The sequence below is a fragment of the Alosa sapidissima genome, chromosome 16 (genome assembly GCF_018492685.1).
Source record: "Alosa sapidissima isolate fAloSap1 chromosome 16, fAloSap1.pri, whole genome shotgun sequence".
NCBI classification, from domain to species: domain Eukaryota; kingdom Metazoa; phylum Chordata; class Actinopteri; order Clupeiformes; family Clupeidae; genus Alosa; species Alosa sapidissima.
This window is the reverse complement of record NC_055972.1, coordinates 9688091-9714414: the sequence shown is the minus strand read 5'-3', so window position 1 is coordinate 9714414 and position 26324 is coordinate 9688091. Positions and strand designations below refer to the sequence as shown.

Genomic DNA, 26324 nt, shown 5'->3' with positions numbered 1-26324 from the left:
GGACAGAAACCCCAGTGTGTGGTGTGCAGTGAATTGCAGGCACATGAGAGCATTGAAACCTTCAAAATGTCACATGGAAACCAAGCACCCCTGTCAAGTAGCCTACTTTGAAAGGTGACATCAGGAGTTGAAGACTTGATGTATTAATGTGACATCAGGAGTTGAGACACAAATGTAATCGCAAACATCAGCATGTTCCAAACAAATAGGCCTACAGGCACTTTGCGTGTCTTAGCATGTAGCTCACCATATCTGTTGTGTTGAACGCAAAAAAAATAATATATGGGTCGCGACTTGATGAACATGGGAAATTGTGGGTCCTAAAGCCAGACCGGTTTAAGAACCACTGACTCAGTGATGTCTATATAACAAGGGACTATAGGATGTCTCTTTTCGTGGCATCTTTGGTTTAACACTGCTAATTTTACCCATGGACTCCAGTACTCCCTTAAGCAGTCAATGACTCATTTTAAAACCAGTGGACGTATACACTCACAGCTGAACATTTCAATCACAATTGAAAAGGCAAGTTCAAACAACATAATACATTCAGACACACATTTAAGATTGGCAAGATAGGCCAGAAATAGAAAAGGTGGGGCCGAACATACCAACATTATAACATCTGTTTCAGATGTTATTTCTTCGCCATGTGCACCTTAAAACATGACATCATATATACAAACAGACCTCACTTCACTTTTGAGTCATTGGTTGACTCAATTCAACTGTATTTGTGATTGATTAACGTTCAGTTGAGGGCAGCACAAATTACATTAGAGGGTGGTGACGTGCAGTACTGAGTGTTGTTTACCGGATGCAGTGAAAGCTTAGTAAATTCCACATATATAGCAAGGCACAGCGTGCAGTTTCTGAGGACTGACACAGGAGGCGCTGGCTTCGTACATCTGCTCCATAGTCTTCAAAAGTAACCATAATGCATGAGCATCATCTCTACAGAGTTTGTTCAGCTAAACTCTACACCTACCAAGCGCATACCATGCCCAAATTAGATCCTATTAAGATTTAAGAAGTTCCATGATTGTCTCATTTGTAGATGTGATGGGTGACCCAACGGAGAGTGTGGTGATTGCATTGGCGCTTGCCCTTGACTGATGGAGTAAATAAATACCAAAGGTGACCTGGGAACAAAAGTATTAGTAAGAATATTACTGTGGGCTCAAAGAAAACTGTGCCAAGTAAAAAGAGTGCAATATTTCTCATGGCTGCAGGTAATTCATGCCATTAGTTCTCAAACCATATAGCTTTCAGGCAAATTAATAGATATAAGATATTCTGATAACACGATTTTTTTCAAACTGAAGGGGAATAATGGAACAAAACAATATCAAGCCAAATGGAAAAAGCAGAGACTCTCAGGGACAGAGACGTCTTCTGAAACTCACAGGAGTCACAGCTCTACAGCCGGGCAGACACTGCCATTCTGGCCCGATTTTAGCCCAGATTCAATCGAACATAACTAAATTTAGAATTGGGCCGACTTACAATCCGATTAGTCGAGCAGTTTGAGCAGGCTCATGTAACATCACAATTAATGTTCCATCTTAAGTCTGATCCTATTAGATTTCTGCCATGTCAAAAAATTAAGTTGACCGTCTTTGAGTGCGAGTCGTTTGTTGTTTTCGACTTAGTACAGTGTCTGCCTGGCCTAAGGTGTAAAAAAGTCAGTCTGATACATCAGCAGAAACTTCTTGTGAAATCAAGTAAAGTTTCATACGTCATTCCTGACCATCAGTGCACCTACCTTCCCCTGGCGAAAGTCAGAGAGGGACTTCAGAGGTTCCTGGCTTCTGGCGCTGGTTTCCTGATCAATGCCGATCATCTGGCACCGACCACATCTGCCTGCCACCTAGGAGAACACTACCCATCAGAGCAAGAAGTAAACTAGGCCCCCTCAACACTCACTTCCCGCAGCAACGACAGATGTAGGGTGTGATTTAGTGATAAACAATCTCACCTGAAATGTGGTGTTTCCAATCATTAAACTGGACCAGTTATCTTCCTCGAACGGATTGGTTGCCGACACAACCAAATTGGCACGGAAGCGAGCGATGAGTTGCTGCATGCTGATTGCCTGGGGGGTGCTGGGATGGTCCAGTCTTTACCCCGATGATTGGCCAACCATCAGGGGGAGACAGAAGTTGTAATTATAGTGTTCTACATGCACAACTGTGTCTATGCATGAATGGCATATTGAAATACCTGCCACTGATTTGCTCCTGCAGCATGGCCACGCTGTCTCTGTTGATGAGTAGGTACTGGGCCTCATTCACTAAGGATAGGGCAGCAGGACCATCCCCCACTACAGGACATGGAAATCATGGAGTCATTGTTCCAAATTATCTATTGATAACCTAACTGATTATTTTAAAGCATAAGGTACTGTATACCTTGTTTAAACTAAAGCCAACTTCACAAAATAAATGGAGTTTTGTATTAGTGAAAACTGGATATACTGTTTGTTGTCTATTGTCCAACATTCTATATTAAAAAATTTCTCTCTCCCAGTATTTGACAAAACTGACAAGTACATATACCATTTTCTGAGGAAGCTTTCATCTTGCGAATAAACTCAGAGTTTTGTTTGATCAGGCGACAAGGCTTTCCAAGGAACTCAGAGAACCAGGATGCAGCTTCATCTCCACAATCTACTGTCTGCACCCTGAAGAAGGAGCGCAAAAAAACAGGTTTGACAGGTTTGCCTTACACTGTACATACTGATTTAGTCTCGCTGAGGAAGAAAAAAATCATGAATGCATGTGGAGTCATCATACCGGTCACCACACACTTTACTTTGACAAGCCTTCTGACTGTGCTTCCGCTCCTTCAAGTCCCCAAGTGGCACAGTGATGCTGCTCATCCCTATGACAGAGATTTCACCACATTCACAGCAACAAATAGTTGTCATGTTTGAACAACTGTGTAAACATAATGCATGTTTCTATAAAGGCAGGAGAAATGTAGTTATTTGTATTGTGTCTCAGCAGTGGAAACAGCTATTATTCATCCCAGGCACAACAGTGTGGTGCTTTGCTGCTGCACCTGGGGCCTTGATGTGGAGTGCATTGGAGGCCAGGGAGACTTGGGGCTGGACCTGACACAGCGTGGGCTCCCTCTTCTGGCTTAGGCACACGCCGTGCTCGTTCACCACCATCCACGTGCGGTCATACAGCAGGCCCACAGGCCCCACACCCCACTCCTTCACCTTGACAAGGCAGCAACAGCAGCAGCAGCAACAACACACTTTACCAATCATACCTCGTAAGCCTTCTGCACAAGTACACATCTATCCGTTGTATCTTTTCTCAAATGGCATTGAGGCATGACATCATTATCATTACCCTTAAGAGCCTAATGATCCAAATGATCCTAACAGTAGGCAAGATTGTAGGTTAACCCATGTAAGAGGACATACTCACTAAACTGCACTGCACATTATTCAAGTGTAATGTCTTATTATACAGTATTCATACTTCTTTTATTTTTTCCATTATACTTTTAAAACGGCAATTTAGTACAGTTGCACAAGGTAACATACCTCAAATGCTGCACAGGACTTGATGGGGTAAATAAATATGTTGGTCAATGTCTGGAAGCTATTTTTCTCTTCACGTCTCTTGGGCGTTGGGATCATAATCTCTCCTCCATTTGTGCTTGAGATTAAAGAGGGAGCTGTCTCCCCCTGGTCTGCCTTGTGACCAAGCTGTCCATTAGATGGTGAGGAATTGAAGTGGCCCACAGTGTTCTCAACAGGGACAGCTAATTTTAGCCTAGCCAGCCTTTCCTTGTCCACTCTTAACGGCTTATCTGTGAAGCAGTTCACAATGAAACTCAGGAATTTCTGGCAGTCTTCAAACGTGGACATGTATCCAAAAGAGATGCGCACTGATCCAGTCGGTCGGCCGTCCACAAGGTCAATATTGTCTCCACATATGTGGCCAGCCTTGGCAGATGAAACCAATATGGAAAAAAAAAACAGTGGTGTCATTTCTGGAGCCAATCTTATCATGTTTGCTGTGAACACTCTGAACATAGTGACATACCTCCAAGTTCTCTTTCACCTCCTGATCACTGATGCCCAGAAACGACTGGCAGGCCCCTGTGTTACAGAAACAGCCTGTGCGTACATGGATATTAAAGAGACTGGCAAGTTTGTCCACCTAGGCACAAGAGAGAAAGAGAGCTCTGTAATGTCACATGCTGTTATGGGGGGATTTGGGGGCATTTTAGATTTCTTTAACCTAAAACTAGTCCGCTAACCTGCTAGAAACAGATCTGCTTTGCAAACACCTTTGACACAGCACAGCACTGATTAAAGCAAGCTAGCTTCTTGGCAACTATAAATTCTGACAATATGTTTTGCGACAATGTGCTGTAAACGCCGTTCTTCCGGTTTCACAGGATTCCCCACCCAGAGCAAAAAAACAACAACAACAGCACAGCGTCATCTGGGTGGCTAGAGGGAATGATGGGGTGTTTCATCTCTCCTTCACACAACTACTACAATCAAAATGCCAACATAAACACAACTTCAAAGGGTAAAAAACCTGCATATTAGGTTACTTTATTTTACAGCACTTGGCCATCATGTTGGAGAGAGCACACCTGAGAGTAGCCGACCACTCTGCCGTGGCAGTCCAGCACGTTGAAGTTGAGAATGGCTCCCTGGGAGGCCGGGTCCTGGAACTCATTAGCACAGTAGATGTGGGCCACCGGCCTGCCGTTGCTATGCAGCAGGCTGGAGAGCATTACGTAGGTGTAGCGCGCCAGACCGAATGTATGCTGCTGGATCTCGACCATGCCTCCTGCAGACCAAATAAAGCTGTCATTCCCAGGGAAGCACGCAAGCTGACAGCACAAGCACACACATGCTGAACGCTGCACACACTTGCATTATCACATGGCACTCCCGAGGCTTTTAGAAGCGGCGTGTTTTTTAATGAGCTAGGCTGGAGGAGAGAGTCTGCCGTTATGACACATTCACCACCACCTCCACAGGTGGCAGGGCGCTGCATTACTCATCAAATAATGGGGGGAATATTAATAGCGTTTCGTGGGGTGTGCAGAAATAAAAGAAAGCCCTCGAACTGAGGGTTAGGGTTGTGAAAGTTCAGTGTTGTCTGTTTAATACCTGTTAACCTCTGAAGAGCCTCAAAGCCATGATGGACAGAAATGATGTCCAGAAAAGAGATGGTGCCATCCTCAAACCTAAAAATCATGATACAACACTTCAGCAAAAAAATAACTCAATTTATATCATTTAAGGACAACTATAGCCTACTGAAAACAAAAGCTACATAAGAATCAAAGATGACATTCAGAATGAGTTGGATATTCTAAGCGCTGACTGTGTGGGAAGAATCTTAATGAGCTAGCGGAGTGGGAAGAAAGCGGCAGAACACTTTTAATTAGACGGCTGTTTGGCCTGTACCTGCTGGACACACTTGACTTGGGCACAAAATAATCCTCTCCTGCGAGGTAAGCTGCTGCCGTGCCCCCGCCGAAGTAGCCCTTCCGCAAGAGCGGCGCTGCCTCGTTCCGCACTAGTAGCGCGCCTAATCCTGTTGGAAAGCCGAACATCTTGTAGAAAGAGATGGGGATAAAATCGGCGGGGCATTCCCGCAGATCCAGGCCTGAGCAGCCCACCAGGCCGGCGGCATCCAGGAGGACGAGCCATCGACCTGGCCGCTCACACGCCGGATACAGGCGCCCCGTCTGCATGCCCCTTGCATAGCTCAGAGGGTACTTCCTGCCTGAGAAGTTGCTCTGAGCTGGGTAACAGAAGAGGTGAGGGGTCAGGGACTCGTTTACGTTCGTCGCCTGCGGCGGCTGTCTGGCTCGGCCCTCCACCTCGTGTGGCGAGACGGGGAGGGAGGTCACGCCGAGCTGGCTGCTCACCCCTCGGATGCCCACCACTGAAGTGTGGTTGTCGGTCAAGTAGCAGAAGTGGCTCGCTGGCTCTCCGCCACAGGCAGACCTCCAGGGAAAGCAGTCAGCCACAAGCTTGAGTGCTGCAGTGCTGCCTGAGGTGAAGATGACTGTGTACTCCTCTGGACTAGCGTTAAAGTGCTCCAGTATCCTGCAGGAGGAATTAACAACACCTACAACAGGAACTCATTTACAAAAATTTGCCATCAGCATCGTCTTAATTATTGCATAGCTCCTACTGTGTGTTTTCCAGTACCCTACTAGACAAATAAACAGGTTTGGTTTTCAGTACATTAGGACAAAACAACTACAAAAGAAAGGATATATTCAGAATGTGCAGCTGTATACAGCAAGCGTTAAGATATGATCCAAATGTAAGGATATAGAGTATAAGCCTATCCAATGGGATGGAAATGGAATTAGTCTTTGCTTGTGTTCTGATTTATGCCATTTTAGAGAAGGCAGACTGGGGCAGGGGGATTAGTGAAGCCTTTTACCTGTATCTGACATGTTCCACGGTATCATGTGTCAGTCGACTGCTCAGATTGTGGCTATGGGGATTGCCTGAAATAGAACAAGCCTGTACATTCACATGGGTTTCTGAGGACTTTGTAGGTCAGTTTTCATATATGAATCTATCAAATGATATTATTTGATGTTATATCACATCACAGACATACTGTGATATTAATTCATCAATAATTCAGTTCTGATAGGTGACCATTTAATTTAAAGGTTATTTACCATAGACATTTCCCGTGAGATCTTGGTAGAAGGCTTTTATCTGTGATTCAGAAAAGAGCGTTGTTCCAGCATGATCAAGGTAAGTGATACCTATTCGAGAGAAAGGACATGAAAATGTTTGATCTTGAACTCGTCACCCGCCTCCAAAAGCTATCCTGTATCAAATGAATATCATAGCAGTTTCTCTGAGAAAGACCGTTGCCTTTATTGCAATGTAATTAAAAGTCAAAAGAGGGCGCCCACTTGCCTCAAAGAGAGCAACATTGACAACGCAACGTAAACTGCAAATCATTACGGAACTTCAAAGTTGATAAATATCAAGACAAAATTATGTTCCAACGCATGGACTTGGAAAATGTTTAAAAAAGGTCAGAACAAGAACAACACAGGAAGAGTCAGGTATGAATACGTTAAATGACACGACACGATTGTAGAAATCAACGTTCTTGATAAATTAATCCAATTCCAAATCCATCCCATGGCTGTAAAACTACATATGACAGACCTTTCATTCGGCTGAATTCCTTTTCAATCATCTCTGGCAAATCAATGTCATATCCGTAAGACCCCCAGATATCCTGGTAACTCTGGAGTGTAAACATGTGTTCAAGCTCCATACTGGCATTAACGTGAACGTTACCTTCATATCTTTGAAAGTGACTGCATTAAGTTAGCCTTATTGCAACTTTAACCTCACAACTGTCACGTGTAGCCTAGCCAACAGGTTAGTCATGGTGAAACGCCAGAAACTCTCGGAGTTCAAAGTCCCTAACACAAAGACAAAACAGTGCTGTTGACAACCTTTTCAGAAATGTGTTTAAAATCAATCTCCACAGTGACAGGACAATTCGTTTTAGTTCCTCCTTGTGATATCACAGATGAAGGACAAGCCCAGTAGCCTAAGTAAAGTAGTCGTTTTATGCACTTCGATAGATTCCACACTCTAAAAGGTAAATCTTTCGGGTTGGACCACTGATCTATGAAGAACTTTATAGATCAGTGGGTTGGACACGCAGTGTGGATGGTCATTTAGGTGTTTCGGGAATAGATAAGGCTGCAGACAGCCAGCAGTAAGTGGATGTTTCTATTGTACTCCTAATGGCCAACCTGTCAACTTCATTCAACTTTAAACAGCAGGGCAGTATATTGGCAGATCTTTGCTTGTGGCTTAGCAGATGGCCAAAGATTGACCCGGCTGATGACGGGTCACAACTAACACCAGTCCTAGAGGGAGTTTCTTCTTTTAGACTTAAAACAAATCCGAAAAGTATGAAGAATCAATAAAAATCTGTGCAAGTCCCTCTTGATGGCTTGAAATGTCTGTCATCGGGTAAGAAAAGTAATGGAATATGTGAAGAAGAAGAAAATTAACAATGCACTAGGTTGTACTTAATCCAGCCAGGCACTATTATTGAAGCTGGGATGTGATGCACATCTCTGCTGTGGTAAAAGCTATAGTGCCTCTACAGAACAGAGAAAAAAGCTGCTAAATTTGTGTCTCAGATACTTTGTTGCTGACAAGTGCCCACGCATACTCTCTCTCACACACACACACACACATCTGAAAGACATGGTTTCATAGAGATGACCAGTTACGCACGGTGGAGATAGAGTGATATGAGGTCCAGAGAACCCTTTGTGTGTTCCCATCCCAAGCAGCAGGCAGTAATTAAATATGCCACTTCTGCCTGACTGACTCATTTAGTTCATAATTTCACTGCTGTGCTGAATGCATCTCGCTCTGTTAAAAAGGACCACATTGTATTCGCAGGGCTGTGGCCTCATTAGTAGGGGTATTTGGTTTGGCGTGGGGGAGGGGGAAACTGTCCACAGAAACGTTGTGTCTCTTCGTCACCATGATTCCCCAAGATCCGAAAGCTAGGATCCGCATAACTTTTGTGGAATTCCATTTTATCTCAATCTATCATTTCAGATTATTGCTGGAATGGTGTTGATGATTTGCACAACACACATCTTATATTATGCCACTGATCATTTCAAAAATAACTGAACTGTTACTTCTAAGCACCTCTCCATGGTGAGCCTCCAAAGCATAATTCAGATGATTACAGTAAATTATATTGTGGCGTTATACGTCACAGTATGATCAGACTTTGCCCAGTTTGAGATCTCGTTTCCATACTCCAAGACTTTCGATAGGAGCCAGCCAACTTTTTGTACAGTGGAGCAAACTGTAAGTGTTAAACACAACGAAGGACTGTAAGTTCACTTCCCCTAGTGCAGGGCTTATCAGAGGCTAAGCCAGGGGATGAAAAAAACAGCAAAGCCAGTCTCCCTCTAGCACGACTGCGGGCATAAGGCCATCTGTCCATTCTCTGAATACAACTGACAACAAAAGGGGGGGGGGGAACTCTTCCCTCTCTCTCTCTCTCTCTCTCTCTCTCTGGAGCACTCCGACAGACACTGGACATACTCTCTCTCTGAGGGGGACGAGAAGGACGAGAGGAAAAAAGCAACCTACCGAAGTCTTCTGAAACGGCCCAGCAGGTCAGTTATGCTGAACTCTCCATGATAAACTAAATCCTTTTGACAGATATACTTTACAGGCCTCCAACAGCCTTAATGAGGCTTTCGGCCCACTCTGTGTTCCGCTAGAGAGTTCTTGTCCCGTCAAAAAAATCCTTAAAAAGGCTGAATTCATATATATGTACAAATAGAAGGTTGAGAAGTGTTTGCTGTCTGTTACTTGATTGCTTAAAAAAACATGACTTGAGTTGCTACTGTATCTGATCTTGCCTACTGAAGTGGAATATGACACATGATGGACAAACAAAGACGCTTTTGAAGTATTACTTTTTGGTCTCATATTAGCGTTCAATTTATTTCATCTCTTTATGTAGAAATCATTGTTAGTGCTCAACAACTCGCCTTTCAATAAGACAGCTTGAGAATTGCTCCAAGTCATGGATTTAGGATTTGTGTGGTGCTTGGAATTTTTCTGATTCCTTTGCAAGATTTTGTACCTTGTTTAATGTCGATGACTGTTTTAATCCTGAGGCAAATATACAAAAATGACAAGGGGAAAAATTATGTATGTTTGTTATCAGCATTCTATCTGTATTCATTAGTGTTATATTATATGGGTGCTGTGTTTTCAAAGTGGCGAGTGGGTGCTGACATGCTGGAGGAGACAGAAGTGGGTCAAAAGGGTTTTAGCATTAGCCAAACAAATCCTGGCCTATAGGATTAGGCCCTCGGGTTGCGTTGGGTTTGATGCATTTACCTGATAGAACTACACAGAGAGAGAGGAAGGCCACACAATGAAACGGGTTCCTCCCAATATGCCTAGCTTTTATTTATGTTGACCAAAGATTAATGCATTTGGCATACATTGAGGGTAGCCATGGAAGGAAGCATAGGTATGATGTATTACTAATGGATTATATTAGTGTTCGCGCTTGGCCATAAGCCTTTGGCCTGTTGTGGGCTGCAGTGCTGATTGATTGATATTCAAGATAAATTCTGATAGCCTATATGTTTTTGACATTTTTTAATTCATCATATGTTGAGAGGATTATAACTGAGATGAGTCTCTATTCCAGATATGCCATGGAGATAGAGCATACAGCACGTCTTGGGATCTATGTGAGTATCATATGAGCAATCTAAAGGCAAAAAGGATGTTTTCCGTTTTTGAGAGAAATGTTTTAAAAATGAACACACTGATTGATGGACGGCCCATAGTGGCTACAGAACATGCACACTGAACACCCCTGTGTTCAGCTTCAGCTAAGCGTTGGTGAAGCTCAGACATGTGAATTATCACCAGTGCAGACAGCAAAGAGAACGCTTGTGAAATGAGAACAGTGCAACATTGTGCTCTTTTGGTGCCATATTAGCAGCATCTTATTAGATATGGTCACACTGGCATCACTTGATCCCAAGACCCAGCAGGAGACAAACAGCCCCCTTTGTGTCATGTGTAAGCACATGTTGTCACACTAGTTCTATTTATCTGGAACCAATGGAAGGATCTCGTGTGTGGATTGAATCAGGGGCAGACCCTCGCTCACTCCCATTTCCAACTAAGAAGTCAGTATCATGACCAGCAACTTATGGCAACTGTATGTATGTGGATTATTCTTCCCTTCCATGTTAAACAGGCTTAGAAAATGACATCAAGTGAGACAGAATGATGCGGTAACAATGTAGTTTGTGTTTGTGCATGACGCTGTGCTTCTGGATTGTTCTGTCATGTATTTTATTCCTCTCTCTCTTTCTCTCTCTCCCTGTCTGTCTGTCTGTTGTTCTCTGTGTGTGTGTGTCTTTGTGTGTAATGTTTGTGAGTGAGTAGTGTGTATCTTTGTGAGGCTGTGAGAGGAGCAACTTCGTTGTCGTTGAACATGAATATTAACGATCCTGAGGGTGGAGCCTTGGATGGCGGATTGAACGTGACCCTAACGATACGTCTGCTGATGCACGGCAAGGTGAGACCACGGAACTTGCTTTTGCCCTCTTAAACTCCAGCGTGAGAAGCCATAGCCAGCCCTGGCTCTCCTGCTGAGAGGATATGTGCCCTCAGAAAAAGAAGAGCTGTGACCAGACAATCATGTGACGTTTCCCATGTGGTCTGTTATTATAGAATAATTGTCTGATCATGACATTACTTTAGATTCAGTCATGTTATGACACATCAGATTCATGCCATAACTTGCAACTTGGATCAACCGTATCAAGTGCTAATGGAGCTGCTCAGCCACGTTTACAAGATATCAGCTTTTGACCTGCATGGTGCCGGGTATATTGTTAAAGTGGCGCTACGCTATCAGCTTACATACCACGCAGCATACCACATGCCATTAGAACAAGTGTGTGTGTGCTCATTGTTAGTTTTAGGCTTGTGACAGTGCCTGTCATTTGTAGGACTAGTTAATATTCAGAGAGGTCCAACGTGTGAGACACCTCTCCTCAGCGTGATCATGGCACCCTATTAGCAGCTCTTGAGGATGTTTGTTATGTGTCACTCAAGCTAAATTAGTTTCATGTAATCATCCTTAAAATATTAGCATAAATCACAGTGGAGGGGAGCACGTTATGTGCCTTGGGGCCCCATGGTTCCTATGTATTAGCTGTCAAAGAGGGCAATTCCAACCTTTCAGGAAAAGAACTCATGTAAGAGGCTCAATGGAGTGAGTTCAGAGTGATTGGCGCCAGAGGTGTGTTCATAAGTCCCTCAGTCAGAGTCTCTAAGTAGTCATCATTTCCTTTTCATTTTCAGGAGGTTGGTAGCATCATTGGAAAGGTATGTACAAGACCCTGTTTGAGGCAGTCATATGTTCACATCCATTAGATATAAATAAATGTTATTTATAAACTCTATTTATTAGAGTTATTTTTTGTTTTCTTGTATCTTATATTGCTTTCCCCATGTTTGCTCTTTCAGAAAGGAGAAACCGTGAAAAAGATGAGAGAAGAGGTACATTTCAAATTCTTTTAGTTATGTGTTGTGACAGAAAAAAGGCCTTTGTAATTCACATAACACAGAGGTAACTCTTTCTCATGTATATGCGATAGCTTTAGGCTAAGCTCATGAAATAATAAAGAAGAAAGGGTTGAACCTCAGCAATTAGGCTGGCAGTCTACGAATGCTCTACGGCTGTATAAATTTGTGCCTCTGTTGTCAGAGTGGAGCTCGGATTAATATATCTGACGGCTCCAGCCCCGAGAGGATTGTCACCATCACTGGAGCTTCAGAGGTCATCTTCAAAGCTTTCGCCATGATCGCCGAGAAGTTTGAAGAGGTAGGTCATATTCTTTATCAATTTTTCCCACTTTTTGTCCCATTGGCAGTCTGTAACGGTGTCATATCATGTGCATATAATGTGCAGGTATGTTAGTAGGGTTTTGCATGTACTCCTTTGAACTGAATGGCTCGGAGGGGAAGAGCTCCCCACTTGTTCTGGGGAGTGTTTTTGGCACGCTCATGTTTCATTGTCTCATTACTGTTATTTTAGGACATAAACGCCTGCATGATAAACAGCACGGTGACCAGCAAACCCCCTGTGACGCTGCGGCTGGTCTTCCCAGCCAGCCAGTGTGGATCGCTCATAGGCAAAGGGGGCTCCAAGATTAAAGAGATCAGAGAGGTAAGCACAGTATAGATCTGTTGTTTTGCATCGAGTCATTAATTGAATCCAAAATAGAGCGCTTCTTTTGACCCTGCTATCCCGCAGGGGTTAAAAACAACCTGGGCCTCTTGTTCTCCTATTTAAGGACTGCTTCGTCCTTGAGCTGGGCAGCTACTGCTCTAGCTATTCCTACCAAATAATCTGCTCACAGTCTTAATGGATGTTTAATGACTAGAATTGGATACAGACACCCCACTTTGTCTCACTTAAATTCATTGGACCATGTGCATTGAAGACCAATGTACAGTAAGGACCTTTCAGCAACTTCATTTTTTTTTTTTTGGTTCAAATTGGTCCTATTTATTTCAGGATATGAGCGAAATAGTTGACTTAATGCCAGCCTGGAATGCCTGCCTAGGACACTGTGACCCAGGAGGGCAGAAATAGATGAATATATAAATAGCTGAATGGACCACGGTATGAATTGCCAAGCAGAATGTCCTGAATAGTTGCATGTCTTATTGTGGTTTAAAGCCACAGCATGTTTAAATGAACAGTTGTGGAAGGCCTGCCGTATGGGCATTGTTTGGGGTCTATAAATAGACGGTGCTATAAAAATTCTGAGCGGTGGCTAGGATCACTCAACAGTGGGGTCTCAACTGGCTCCTCAGAGTCCTGGTTTCACGTTCCTGTCTGTGCTGTCTTGCAGACCACTGGTGCCCAGGTCCAGGTGGCCGGCGACTTGTTGCCAGACTCCACGGAGAGGGCCGTGACCGTGTCTGGGACACCCCATGCCATCACTCAGTGCGTGCGCCACATCTGCACTGTCATGCTGGAGGTAAGGGAGGCCGGGCACTCCTCAAATGAAAGCCAACACGCCTGGTGCTCTCCCCCCCGCTGCCTTTGATGTGTCCTCAGAGCTTGAGTGGCACGGACAGGCTTGCATGAGCCAATTCTCCACACTAAACAAAGTGGAACCCTGAAATAGCCAAATAGCTGCCCAGGTTGGCGTCACCAAGGGTCTGAGCACAGGGTTGATGATCGGCCCCACTGGGACTGCTACTTATTAACTATGTGGGCAGTTCATTCAAATTGTCCACCCGAGGGAATGCATGAATTGTTAATGTTTTGTTTTTGCCGCGTGGCTCTTGTTGTTGTCCAGTCCCCACCCAAAGGAGCGACGATTCCGTACCGGCCCAAGCCATCGCCTGCAGGGCCTCACACTGTGATAGCGCAGCCACACGCATCTGCAGTGAGTATCCTCATACTTTATTCAGGCACATTTCAATATTTATTTAGCATTGTGCATCTCATTTGAATAAGAATGTGTTTTCTGAACTAGCAGACCAGGTCCTGGTTCCTTTTCGACAGCCATTTTTGTACACAAAAACACTTGAGTCTCTCCTGACACTGACAAATGTAAATAGGATTTGGGTTTAGGGTAAGGTGCTAGTTAGGATTAGTGCTAGGTTTTGTCGATTAGGTCATCCTCAAACCATCAGTCTTAAAGCCGCCAGTTTTCACTGGCCAGTGTTGTGCTGTGATAATTATAGTCATGAGGTCAGTTTGGTTGTGTTATTTACAATGGCACGTATGAACTCACTAGACAGATGGTTGAGTCACGTATTGGAAAAGCCACGGCAAATAGGCTAATTATGTTCAGGAACAAGTATGTTTTCCTGTGACGGGAATGATAAATGTCTGGCTGGGTTTGGAAAGGTTAGTGGTGTGATGAAGCATAGATGCAGAATGCTGCTGATTATAGTTTTCTTTGTCCCTGCAGAAAAAGGCAAATGGAAGCTTATGCAACCTCTCCTCTTTGACGTGACATAATACAGCTATTTCTCTGTTGGGAGAATAACTCGCGTCCATGTTTATGTCCAGGGGACTTTTTTGTGTCTTTTCTGGGGAAGAGAGAGGGCAATTGTAACCTTTAGACTAACTGCTAGGACTCAGAGGTTAATGTGGTGCAAAGGGGAAAAAGGCCCACTAGGAGAAGAGCTGTTTCCTATAGCCATGTGTAATGATTTACATGTTCATTTCTCTGTATGCTCTCATATGCATATCACAGTTTCAGAGTGACAGGTCCTCTTTAGGGATACGTCAGGGTAGGCAAATAGCCCATTTGTTGTGAGTGACACCTGGTGGTAGTGGTAAAAGTGGTCAGCACAAACCAGCTTAGAATCATTTTCACATCTGTGTGTCTTCTGGATAACGTCTGGATAAGCCTTCTGTGTCCCAACATTCTAGTCACTAAAAAATGAAATTCTGTTAAATAAACCCACTGTCCCATTGTATCATTGTGATCAACATTATGTCTTTTTGTTCCTCCGCAGGCCTTCGCAATGCCAGGGCAGTATGCCATTCCACATCAAGATGTGAGTGCAGTCCTCATGGCACTCCTAGTGCTCTCTGACATCCCACTCCAAAGTGTCACCAACCCCAAGCCCCAGCCAATTCCTCTCCCAAACAGCCACCACCATTACCACCACCACTTCCCCATGGCATCCTGCATGGAGTTCCACCCACAATGCTACTGCCAATGCCCCCAGCCCTGACCTTACTGACCACATGTAACTCTATAGCTTCTTCTGTTCAGCCAGAATTGGCCCAGAGAAGATCTCCCTCCCAGCCAAACATGCCCACCGAACTAACACCATACAGTCCTAGCACTCGACACTCTGTACTAACACCCACCCTCTTCATGTCATGTTTAGAGCCCGTCCTTGTTTTAACAGAATCAGATGTGGATACTGTTTCTATGGCAGACTCTGTTGGGGAGGAGGAGGCCAAAATGGGACTAACACTGTGCAACCAAAAGATTCTGTTCTGTAGCTTTCAGTGTCCACTGGGATAATTCCATTTGATTGGTTAGTTTCTAACATCCCTTCCTGCCCCTGCAGTTGACCAAGCTTCACCAGTTGGCTATGCAGCATATTCCCCTTACCTCCCTTGGGCAGAACAACCCTACCTTCCCTGGTACGTACCCAAAGCTCCCTGGGGAAGTCCATATCTCCCTCTCTGTCTTGCCCTTTGTCTCCTCTGTCTCCCTCTCTCTCTCCCTCTGTCTCCTTGTCTTCACTCTGTCTGTCTGTCCACGTCAAACAAATCAATCATTTATTTGAGCTCTGGAGCTCAGGGCTTTAGCCAGAGGGCATCATGTAGGCTAATCAGGATTGTCAAAAAGATGTACTTTGTGACAACATCATGGACACAGAATTCATACAGTCCATTTGGTTGATATTTGGAGTGGTTGATATTTGCATTTCATAGTGAATAGCGATATTCTTTTGCATTATTAGTAAAACAAGTCTAAAGAGAAAACTTTACTGCCACCGTTTTACCACTTAGTCATTACTATGCATGCCCTATATTAACACATTCTAGATTTATGCACAGCAGGCAACAAAGGCATCAGCATGAAAACTGTTTTTAAAGTTCCCTTTTATGTCATGTCCTCCAAAGCAACCCTAACTTATTCCACCCCATATCCTCTACCTCTTCAACAACTCTCACAGAAATGCATAATGTCCTGTTTTTTTCTTTTTCTGGGAAAAAAATGTTCTGGGAAAATATAGATATTTATTTTTCTACAGAGGTTTTTAAGAAGGCCAGTTTTACTGAAGCTGTAATTCTGTTATTCTGGTGTAATGTAGCTTAAACTTGTGTATATATTGGCTATAGCTATTACATGCAGATTTATGTATGTATTGCAGCTATTACATTAGTTCCATGTATTGACATGTATGACAGAAGGAATCATCCCATACATGATTGTGTTGTGTTTATTGACTGTGTGCTTTGCCATGTATTACTGTTTGCATGTCTCTCCTTACATAGGTATGGAAGCTGCCATGCCTACGAGTTCTCATGAGCTGACCATTCCGAATGATGTAAGCTACTATCTGCATATGTTCATGCTTGAAAATATCTGTCAAATATGAATCATTATTGCCTTGTGTGTCCAGTTTCATTATTTTGTAAATCATTGAAGTGGGTCACCATCATCACTTATTCGTTTAAATCTTGTCTTTTTGAGTTGAATTGTGATCAATCTTCCAAAAAATGTGTCGGCCTCTTCATCTCTCATCACATTTGCTCTCTTCTTTTCCCTTTGCTGTCTATTCCATCAGTTCATTGGCTGCATAATCGGCAGACAAGGAAGCAAAATCAACGAAATTCGCCAGATGTCGGGTGCTCAGATCAAGATCGCGGGGGCCACAGATGGCTCAGCTGTGCGCCATGTCACCATCACAGGCTCGCCCGCCAACATCAGTGTGGCACAGTACCTCATCAACGCCAGGTAGGGGCTTTGCGCGATCTAAATCTAGCTTGGGGAAGACAGTCATGCTCTGCAAGACTTGCTTCAGCTACTTAGAACAAACAGTCTGTGTAAGGTTGCTGGAAATGAATTGTTAGACCCATACTGATTTTGCTTGGTTATTACACGCATATGAGTGGTAAATGTAATGCATAAATCATTTTTGGGGTGAGACACTGGGTCCTGCATCATAGATATAGACTAGAGATCTGCTCAAAGATTCTCACCCATTTCTGTGCTCCTCAGCCTATTAATACTCATCATGGCATGTGAAACCCTTTTTTTATGAGTTTTCCTTGTAACACATAACATTCCCGTGTTGATTCTTCTTTTTTTCATTTCTCTCACCCCTTTCTCCCAATCTATTCCCCCCTTTTTTCCTCCTCTCTCCCTTTGGAATTCATCTTCTTTTTCTCCATAACCTGTTCTGTTAACCCTCCTCTTCTCTCCCCCTCTCCTCACCTCCCTCCCTCCCTCCCTCCCTCTCTCCTGATCTCCCCCCTCCCCTCCCCTCCCCTCCCTCATCTGTGTCTGTTTGCAGCTTAGAGATGGCTAAACTCAGCATCCAGGCCGCTTCCTCCTCCACCACTCCCGTTGACCTGAACATGGGCTTCTCCCAGTCCGCCTCTCCCACCCCCACCTCCATGGCTGTCCTGGCTGCCTCAGCCGGGGCGGCCTCCCACGCCCTTAACGTGCACTCCCCCTCCACTCTCTCCACCATCCCCAGTGCCCACTACGCCGTCCCTGTCTCCAGCCTGCTTGGCATGAAAACCATGCCCCTGCTGGCCGTGCACGCTGCAGCCTCCTCTGGTCTGCCTCCAGGCCTCAATCCTTACACCACAAAGATCCCCACCGCCGGCTTCAAAAAATCCGACCGCCAGAAGTTTGCTCCCTATTAAAATGAGCACACACACACACACACACACACACACACACACGCATCCTCAGTCGCTAGTTCCCTGTGGTACTGTGTTTGATTTTGCACCAATCCTAACTTGAAGTTCTCACCAATCTATGCAGTATAATGCAATGAGAGAGGATGGAGATGAATCAGGGGAACAGCATGCTAGGCTCTTTTAATCATCCTCTGCACTCCCTCTTTGTCTCTCACTTTTGAAGTGTCAGGTCTCCATATTTTGTTCTACTACACTGTATGAGTGCACACAAGTGTGTATGTATGTTTCCTTGTGCATGCTGGTGTGTGGGTTTGCATGCACTGGAGCTATGTTACCTTGAATGTTCAAAATCTTTAATCTTTTCAGTGTGACATCTCATCAGCAGGGTTGCTGCCAGTTTCTAACATTTTCATAACGTTGTAATGCTCTCATTTCCAGGCGCAATTAATACGCATGCCGTGGTAATGTCGGTTGTGTTGTGGTTCAATTGTGTGTGTGTGTGTGTGTGTGTGTGTGTGAGTGTGTATGGTGAATCGGTTTGGACGTATGTGAGGGGGCGTGTCTTCATCTGAAAAAAAAAAAAGTGTCTCAAACTACTGAAACTCTGACCTTTGGAGCTGTGATGATGATGATGATGTACTGCAACATTCATGGTAGACTTCAGCAGACCATCTGGATTGAACGGCATTCTGCTCTTCTGTCCCTCTCTGATCTCCCCCTCTCCCCCGTAGGCTGTCCTCTGTGGTAGCTGGCCTGGGTGTGCTTTAGTTGTACAGCACACACAGTTACACATTAATCTCCTGACTGGATTAGCCCACAGCCAATTGGGATTCTTACGGACTTGAGACTTCTCACGAATGTCTAGCAAACAAACATGTGCATTCCTGAACTGATTTGAGAGAAACGGAAAAAAAAAGAAAAAAGAAAATACATCTGTCAGTGTCCTGTTTTCTTTTCTTTCAGTACTCGAGTATTTGTGATGTGTAGAGGGTACAAAATGGAGACAGGCTTGTTTTACTAGTTTTGATTTTAAGCCATTCTTGTTAATATTGTCATGTTTATATTGTACTGTAAAAGTGTGCTCTTGCTTGTTGTTATAGTATTGAACACAGGTTACTGAATTAAACTGTGGCAGCTTTTTATGAGAACAAAAACATTGTCTTGTCATCTTGTTTTGAACAGAGGTTTTAGACATTTAACTAATACTGCCTCTTTGGCAATTCATGTTATTAGTTGAGAGCATCTGAATGTTTTGTATTTGATGTTGAGCTCTGCTAACTGATGTCATCTAAGTGGGGGGTGTCTGGGGTGAGGGTGAGGGGATTAGGTATTTGTCTCAATAGGATTTGTGCTGATGGTGCACACAGACTTCTGCATTGCTGCATTCCTCATGAATTATTCATCAGGTGCAAAAGTCTATTTTAGGGAAAGCAAGCACTTTTTTTTTAGGAACTGGGCTCTTATTTGTGCGCTAGTTTGTGCTGGGGAGGGAGTTGCATGATGATCGTTTCACTGAGACTGACTGTCTGTCACCTTAACTTCAGTGCATAAGGCAACATTGTGATCCATCCTAGTCAAAGTATAAGTAGGGATTTTTAAAGTCGAAATCAATTAAACAAAAGTCATCCACAGATCTTTGACAAGACCGATACTTTGTAGCCACTGGGGGACTTAGGTGATTATAAGATTATTAAATTACAAAGTACTCATCCTTATCAAATCTTGGTTCTGCATCTCTGCCTCTGAAAAATATTACAATCGCTAATGGATTTTTTTTTTTCTTTTTTGATCAGGATTCACCTGTTGATGTAATTCATTTACATTGCAATGCTTTCCTAGATGACATTACACCATAGTGGGCCCATGCTGAGTGTCCTAGAATGAGCTGTCCATGTCCAGCTCATGGACTTGCCTCTAAAACATTTATCAGTTCCTCAACCCAGCAACTATTTACAGAGCCAGGTGATGCAGGACTGCAATGCCCTGAAAAAATGCCTTGCACAAATCCACTGGAAACACCAATGAACTTTGCTTCACCTTCCACTCCAAAATATCCCCCACAGGTGCCGCATGAACAGTTTTTTTTTTGTCTAGATGTTCACTGGAGCATGCTTCCAGGAAAAGCTATTAGTATGGCCATCTCCTCAGAGCTCTGCTCCCAAGTCCAACTGGGCTCAAGATGCAGAGGACCAGGACTTTTTTAAATGCATCCTGGCAGACACACAATAATAAATAACAAGAGCGTGACCCTAGACCTGCAGTGGGTACATGGCTACTACAGATTATGTATGTTTGCCCAGTGCATTGCCGGATTATTGTTGGGATTAATCAATAGTTAATAAGCATAGTCTCAGCAGTAGACCTACCGTAACCGACTTTTTTTGTTGTTGATGTTGAATTAATGATTTCTCCTCTCACCCCATCAGAGGGAGATGATGGAAATGGCCATGGCCAGTTTTGAATAATCAATTGTATTAATGCAGCTGGGAGCTGGAAATAAAGAGCATGTCTTTAAAAGCATGTAATCACCTCCCCCCAGGCTAGGCACTCTTTGCTTTGAGAGAGTGTGTTTGACTTCGTGGACATACACACACGCGCGCGCGCACACACACACACACACACACACACACACACACACACACACACACACACACACACACACACACACACACATACACACACATACACAGACACCACTTAGTGTTTGGCTGGCTAGACATTGTGTGGAGCCTACAAAGGATATCGATTATATATATATATATATATATATATATATATATATATATTAATTTTTTATTTAATTTGTTTTTATTAAAGCTGTGTGCCTGTCACACTTTTTTATAGCATTAAATGGAGAAAAGGGGAAGGGTAAAGCATTATATCATTGGGTGGTGACACTGATGGATCATGTAATTTGATATTAATGCTATACCCCAAAGAGGCACAAAGATAAGAGCCTAAGATAAGTTCCCTAAGCTTGAGCTAATAAAAAAAGGCTGATATCAAAGTTTCTTTAGAAAAACAAGTGTTAGAATGTGCCACCTGGTGGCCAAAATCATTGTCGTTTATCCTCATGAAACTACAATGTGACGTAAGGCTGATGTTTTCGTGCCACCATAACCAAAGTGAACACTCCAGTAGAAGGAGCGCGACCAGCCACCGCTCACTACCCTAGCATCTGACAACGGTATTCTTTCGCCGGTATCAGAGAACATAAAACGGGTCCTACATGCGATAGAAAACCCTTTGGATTTATCAGGAAGAAGGACACGAATAATGAGTCGTTCTATAAAGTATGTTCCTTTCAACAAAATAATTTATACAGCCCAGTTTTTCTAACTATTAATTTCAGGGGCTTAACGCACCAGATCGACTTTTCTCATCACCTGTCAGCATTTGGCAAACTGAACCGAGGACAACTTGGACACAGTCGCGAGCTCACCGGTAAGGTTCAATAACGCACGATTAGTTGTATCGATTGAAAGACAACTTCCCGCAGCATCTCATTGATAATCTTAGTCGAGCATGCAACAACATCATCCGTAACATGTCAATAATTAGGCGAAATTAGAAAAATAAATAATGCGATATAAATAGCATTTAAAAATCCGATGTCGTTACATTTAGCATCCTTTATTTGTAGGTAAACCGACTGACAAATTCTGTAGGCTACTCATATCTACCGACCAGTCACCATCACGCCCACTTTACACAGCTGCTATATCAGCAGCGCGATCGCTGGTTCAGTAAGACATGGAGGCACATATGGTATTTTTAAAAATCAAATCATAATAATACCATCGGAAATAATCAGTTGTTTTACTTTTAAATAATAGCCTACATATCCTGAAGAGTTCCGAACATATGCATCCACCTCAGATGTGTGTCATAGCGACGTTTTTCCTAATTAGGTCTACATTGCTATGCAGAACAAAAGTAACCAATCACCTTCTCGTGCGCATGTATAACTTCTCTCTCTGCTACTGCTGGTATGAGAATTTCATGTCCATTTCGTATTAATCACGGATGTTGCGCGGATGATTGTTTTTCTCAGCCATTTCTAACACATTTGATTGGAGAAGCAACAGTTACCCGCTAAGAACTGCTCTGTATACTAATGAAAATGCAGTTTCAGTTCCACACAACGTGCCAGTCTGGAGTCTTCTGGAGTCTGATTCAGCTGTAGCCTATCAAACGCTGCCGCTGTCTGTGTGGATCATACAGTACGGCAGGCTATAAGCAACCTCAATGAAAGCAGCTGAAAACAAGTCTTAAAGCAACTCAAAATTCAGCATTACACCTTATAGAATACCTAATAGACATTAGCCTAACTGAGATGTCTTTAAACATTCGTGAATTGCTTGAGCCTCACGCTATTTGTTTCTCTTTTCCATCTCCATTTGGAAAGGCTGGGACCCATTTCCTGATTAACCTCTTGCCACTCTGCTCAGCCGATTAGATTGAATGAATTGATTTGTCCCTCAGTGGCTACCTGAGAGGAGGGGGTGTGAGGGATAGAGTTAGTGAGAGGGGTCGTTGATGAACAGATAGTTCAAGTCTTTGATTCTGTAAAGCAATTTACTTTCATGCCCATCACTTCAGTGGAAATTGATGTATGGAGGTGTTGGTTGGAGATTGGTGTGGCTGAGGCTCTCTAGACTTGTGACTGCACCTTCTTACACCTTTAAAACTTGTGAAGGCTGTCTGTTCCCAGATGGAGAGAGACAGCCACGCAAAAATAGGTTCCCTTGTTGTTGTGCTTGTTGAAGCTGAAACATCCTTCCGCAACCACCTGGAAAAAAAAGAGAATCAATTCGTTGAAACCAAATTCAGTTGCAAAGCATCGATTGGAACAGGGGGTGTGGCGCTGTTTTGTGTGTTTTTCAGACTGTTTTCATACCAAAACTAATCTTGAAAGTGTGCTGTGTCTGTGCTCTCTGGCGTTTGCTTGATTGTCCTCAGCAGTCTTTCCCGCTCTTGAGGCTTTTTTTCAGGCCTGCCTGATTGCCTTTGTCCTGTTTTTCAGATGGACTGGGCTGCACCTCGGATGTGATGCGTGTTATGTGACGCGAGGTCTCAGCCCACCTCACAGGTGGTCGGGAGGGTCGGAGAGATGCTGTGCTCCGTTGCCATGGTGACAGGACTGGTCCTGACTACGTGGTGGCTGATGACGGGCGCTCGCGGTAACCCCGTGGTGCCCCTGCCCGAGGGCGGAGAGCGTGAGCGCCTGGAGCGCGCCTTGACCCAGGCCAAGGAGGGCGCCCTGAGCCCCGGCGCCCAGCAGCGGCTGGAGGAGATCAGTCTCACGGGCGGGCTGGATGCCGGCCGCGGCTCCAACAAGACCACCGGGGGGAGGCCCCGGCCTGGCTGGACACCCCCGAGACGCGGGCCCAACAAGCCCCAGGGCGCCAGCCAGGAGCAACCCTGGGGCGCGCGGGACTCCCTGAAGCAGGGTGACGACGGCCCCACCGGCGAGCCCAACGACGTCTCCATGGACCCCATCGACGAGTACGCCTACCCCGACTACCGGGGCAAGGGCTGTATGGACGAGACGGGCTTCGTGTTCGCCATCGGGGAGACATTCACCCCTGGCCCCTCCACATGTCCGTGCGTCTGCACGGACGAGGGGCCCCTGTGTGCCAAGCCGGAGTGCCCTAAGCTCCACCCGCGCTGCCTGCGCGTAGACACCAGCCAGTGCTGCCCACAGTGCAAGGAGAAGAAGAACTACTGTGAATTCCGGGGGAAGATGTACTCATCACTGGAGGAGTTCAAGGTTAGATAAGTCTTTACCAGCGACGGCTCTTTCTAGACTCCAATTAATCACTGCCTTGATCTCTGCATAAATTCATTTTTGTGATAAGATAAAGTGCCAGGTGGATTTTCACTGAGCCACTGGAGGTGAGGATATCGTTCTCCAACACCTGTCTGAGCTCATCTCTCAGCTCAGATGGAATTTTTTGGTTGAGTGGAGAGTCCTGTCTCATTGAAATGCTTTAATGGCCAGGCCATACATACCTTGATTCAGTATTGATTCTGTTGGACCGAAAATGACTTCAGTGATTTTGAGCCCTTTTTTGACGGTACCTTTAACAGTGTCTTTCAGTGTTTCAGTCATTACCCTCACATGGGAATGAGGTCTATATTAAAAAATATGATATGAATATTTTATGTGCGGCTTTCTCTCTGAAAGCACCAGTTTGATGTGGCATATGCCCAGGCTTGCAGGCAAGACTTGATATTATTTGCTCTATTAATGTCTAAGTACACTTCAAGCATTCCGCTAAGCCCACCATTTCGACTCTGTGTTAAAGTTGCTTGTAGAATAAACCAATTTACAAATCGTCTCACAGGGATCAGTGCAACAATACTAATTATCTGAAAAGGCCAAGAATATTTATTCATGACAGTGGTTTATTGATTAGCAGAAGTCTTAGAAATCTTGTCAGTTGTCAAGACCTAACAGGTCTCCACATTTTGCTCTCAAGGCCTTGTGTTTTAATCCGAGATGCTATCTTCTACTCCTTGCTTGCTTGTTTGTTTAAACAGTCGCATTTCACCTCAGTTTTATTTTCTTGTTTATTGCATTGTCGTTCCATTACAGTTGAGCTCTGTGGCTTGCAAGCACTTTTATTACTGCAGCAGTCAGCATTAATGTTAGTCACAGAAGACTGGGAAAGACCAGGGGCTCTGTGGAGAGCCCCATCCTAACAGGACCAACTGCACATGCATAATATAATCTTTAAACAGTTAGAGCCTCAGCAAAATGAGGTAACTTTTGCATAATATCTGATCTGATCCTTGGGGCTTGTGTCTTAGGGGGGAACTGTAGGGTAAGACATGATTAATTAATGTGAGAATTTACACCATGCGGAGCCACACAATTATGCATTTATAAGCTGGCTTTTTTTTTTCTGCGAGTGCTCAAACCTGTTGTCGAGCAGCGGAACGACACAAGGTTCCCTCAGCAGTCATTATGTGTAGGGATTTGGGTTTTATGGCTGTAAAACATTGGACGGCGTTTTCGCCTGCCTTCTCCATGACTGCTTAGCTCTCCAGGGAGGCGAGGAGAGCCACGTGTGGCTGTTGTGCAGAAAAGCCCGATTTCCTTCAGTGGAGATCGCTCATGAGCCGCACGCCTTCTCGCCTGGAGACTACAAACAAAGCAGTGAGCGTAACCTTATGTGCGTTACAGTATGTTTTTTGGGGCGTTAAGTCGCGGCACTGTGCCACACGAATGCTTCGGCCCTGCGTGCTAGAGAGGACGGAGAGAGAGAGACAGGGAGAGAGAGAGAGAGAGAGAGAGATCAGAGGGTGAGGGAGAAAGGCAGAGGGAGAGAAAGGGAGAGAGAGAGAGAATAGTAGAGCAAGAGAAAGCAGATAGCTGTACAAAGTCTCTTTCACATAGGCCCTTTCATTTACTGATGCACTGAACCTTAAAATTACTCCTGAAATGCTCTCTGAATTTGAAACCCCTATTTAGCCAATTATGTCATTATGTCAACAGGACCTTCTGTTCCTCTGACTCTATATCATAACATCCCAGTTGTCTTCTCACAGACAGCGGGGCTAAAAGGTGTGAGCAATTATTTTACTGTAAGCGCATAGACAGGCTGCATGTGTTCTTCTCTGTGTTTATTTGAGATTGTGGTAATGTTTGCCTGTCTGTGTGTCTGTCTGTGATTTGTCTGTCGGTGTGTCTGTGTGAATCCCTCCATGCGTCCATGGTATTTGTGTATGTGTGTGAGGTTGTGTGGTGAAATGGTGCTTACATGATTTCGTGTGAGTGTTCACCTATGTGCGTGTATGTGTCCATCTTCAATCATGCAAGTGTGTGTGTGTGTGTGTGTCAGACACCAAACAGGACGAGGACCACAATTGCGTCACGTTCAAAAGTTTATTTAAGGGTTGGGGGTTCCAGGGGTTCCGGGGGGGGTACAGGAGTTCCAAGAGTCTGCGTGTGTGTGTTCCCCCAGTAGCCGAACAGCGAAGGCAGGAGCTGGATGATCCGGGAAGTCCTGGGGGAAACACACACACAACAGCAATTGAAACGAAGCAGCAGTACAGTCAAGGACTAGGCGGTATTCGTAGAAGAGGGACGGAAGGCAGGTCAAGATTACCGGGGCTGGAGAACACAGAAGTAGTCGAGCGGGTCCGGGATCACAGGCAAAGAGTCAGAGGCGTTTTCAATAAACAGGCAGGTAACTGGTGCTGGTTGCAGACGATCTGACAAGTGTGGACTGAAAAGCAAGGCTTTATATAGAGGGCATGATGAGTGGTGAATGCAGTGCAGCTGGTAGGTAACGAGGGTGAGGCAGAGCAGAGCAG

The 26324-nt window shown here is 44.4% G+C and overlaps 3 protein-coding genes across 10 annotated transcripts in view; 2 read left to right on the top strand and 1 right to left on the bottom strand.

The window, feature by feature from the left end:
* Positions 1 to 170: 170 nt before the first annotated feature.
* Positions 171 to 7596, bottom strand: mocos (molybdenum cofactor sulfurase). 2 transcript variants are annotated; one of them, XM_042065275.1, is made up of 15 exons: positions 7495 to 7596; positions 6694 to 6783; positions 6447 to 6513; positions 5453 to 6122; positions 5153 to 5229; positions 4627 to 4826; positions 4065 to 4181; positions 3560 to 3964; positions 3064 to 3226; positions 2796 to 2883; positions 2559 to 2683; positions 2224 to 2323; positions 1979 to 2120; positions 1766 to 1870; positions 171 to 1142 (listed from the first exon to the last, which is right to left on the bottom strand). In XM_042065275.1, the coding sequence occupies exons 3-15, from the start codon at positions 6472 to 6474 to the stop codon at positions 1020 to 1022; spliced, it is 2343 nt and encodes a 780-aa protein (XP_041921209.1). In that variant the 5' UTR covers positions 6475 to 6513; positions 6694 to 6783; positions 7495 to 7596; the 3' UTR covers positions 171 to 1019. The 2 variants fall into 2 exon arrangements, with proteins under 2 accessions (XP_041921209.1, XP_041921208.1); XM_042065274.1 differs by lacking the exon at positions 7495 to 7596 and adding an exon at positions 7199 to 7328 and having other exon boundaries at positions 5453 to 6100.
* On the top strand, positions 6957 to 23137 carry zgc:110045 (uncharacterized protein LOC664755 homolog). Of its 7 annotated transcripts, XM_042065277.1 has the most exons (15): positions 6957 to 7092; positions 9104 to 9201; positions 10257 to 10299; positions 11009 to 11141; positions 11933 to 11956; positions 12098 to 12130; positions 12339 to 12455; positions 12669 to 12800; positions 13492 to 13620; positions 13945 to 14034; positions 15119 to 15160; positions 15686 to 15761; positions 16623 to 16675; positions 16916 to 17085; positions 17645 to 19147. In XM_042065277.1, exons 4-15 carry the CDS (start codon positions 11058 to 11060, stop codon positions 18000 to 18002), a joined length of 1308 nt encoding a protein of 435 aa, XP_041921211.1. In that variant the 5' UTR covers positions 6957 to 7092; positions 9104 to 9201; positions 10257 to 10299; positions 11009 to 11057; the 3' UTR covers positions 18003 to 19147. The 7 variants fall into 7 exon arrangements, with proteins under 7 accessions (XP_041921211.1, XP_041921215.1, XP_041921216.1 ...); XM_042065281.1 differs by lacking the exons at positions 6957 to 7092; positions 17645 to 19147 and adding an exon at positions 23026 to 23137 and having other exon boundaries at positions 7567 to 9201; XM_042065282.1 differs by lacking the exon at positions 6957 to 7092 and having other exon boundaries at positions 7567 to 9201; positions 18731 to 19147.
* Positions 23113 to 26324, top strand: part of vwc2 (von Willebrand factor C domain containing 2) — a 16405-nt gene continuing 13193 nt past the window's right edge. Inside the window, exon 1 of the mRNA XM_042065284.1 lies at positions 23113 to 23772. Coding sequence (XP_041921218.1) covers positions 23113 to 23772 — 660 coding nt within the window. The remainder of the gene's footprint in view (positions 23773 to 26324) is intronic.

Bases quoted from the DNA above. Each gene is read 5' to 3' on its own strand.
- mocos (XM_042065274.1), bottom strand. From the start codon at position 7,310: ATGGAGCTTGAACACATGTTTACACTCCAGAGTTACCAGGATATCTGG. The intron at 6,514-6,693 runs GTAAATAACCTT...GTTCTATTTCAG, and splicing joins TCTCACGGGAAATGTCTATG to GCAATCCCCATAGCCACAAT. The intron at 2,884-3,063 runs GTGCAGCAGCAA...TCTCTGTCATAG, and splicing joins ACTCCACATCAAGGCCCCAG to GGATGAGCAGCATCACTGTG.
- zgc:110045 (XM_042065277.1), top strand. From the start codon at position 11,058: ATGAATATTAACGATCCTGAGGGTGGAGCCTTGGATGGCGGATTGAAC. The intron at 12,456-12,668 runs GTAGGTCATATT...CTGTTATTTTAG, and splicing joins TCGCCGAGAAGTTTGAAGAG to GACATAAACGCCTGCATGAT. The intron at 15,762-16,622 runs GTACGTACCCAA...CTCCTTACATAG, and splicing joins GAACAACCCTACCTTCCCTG to GTATGGAAGCTGCCATGCCT.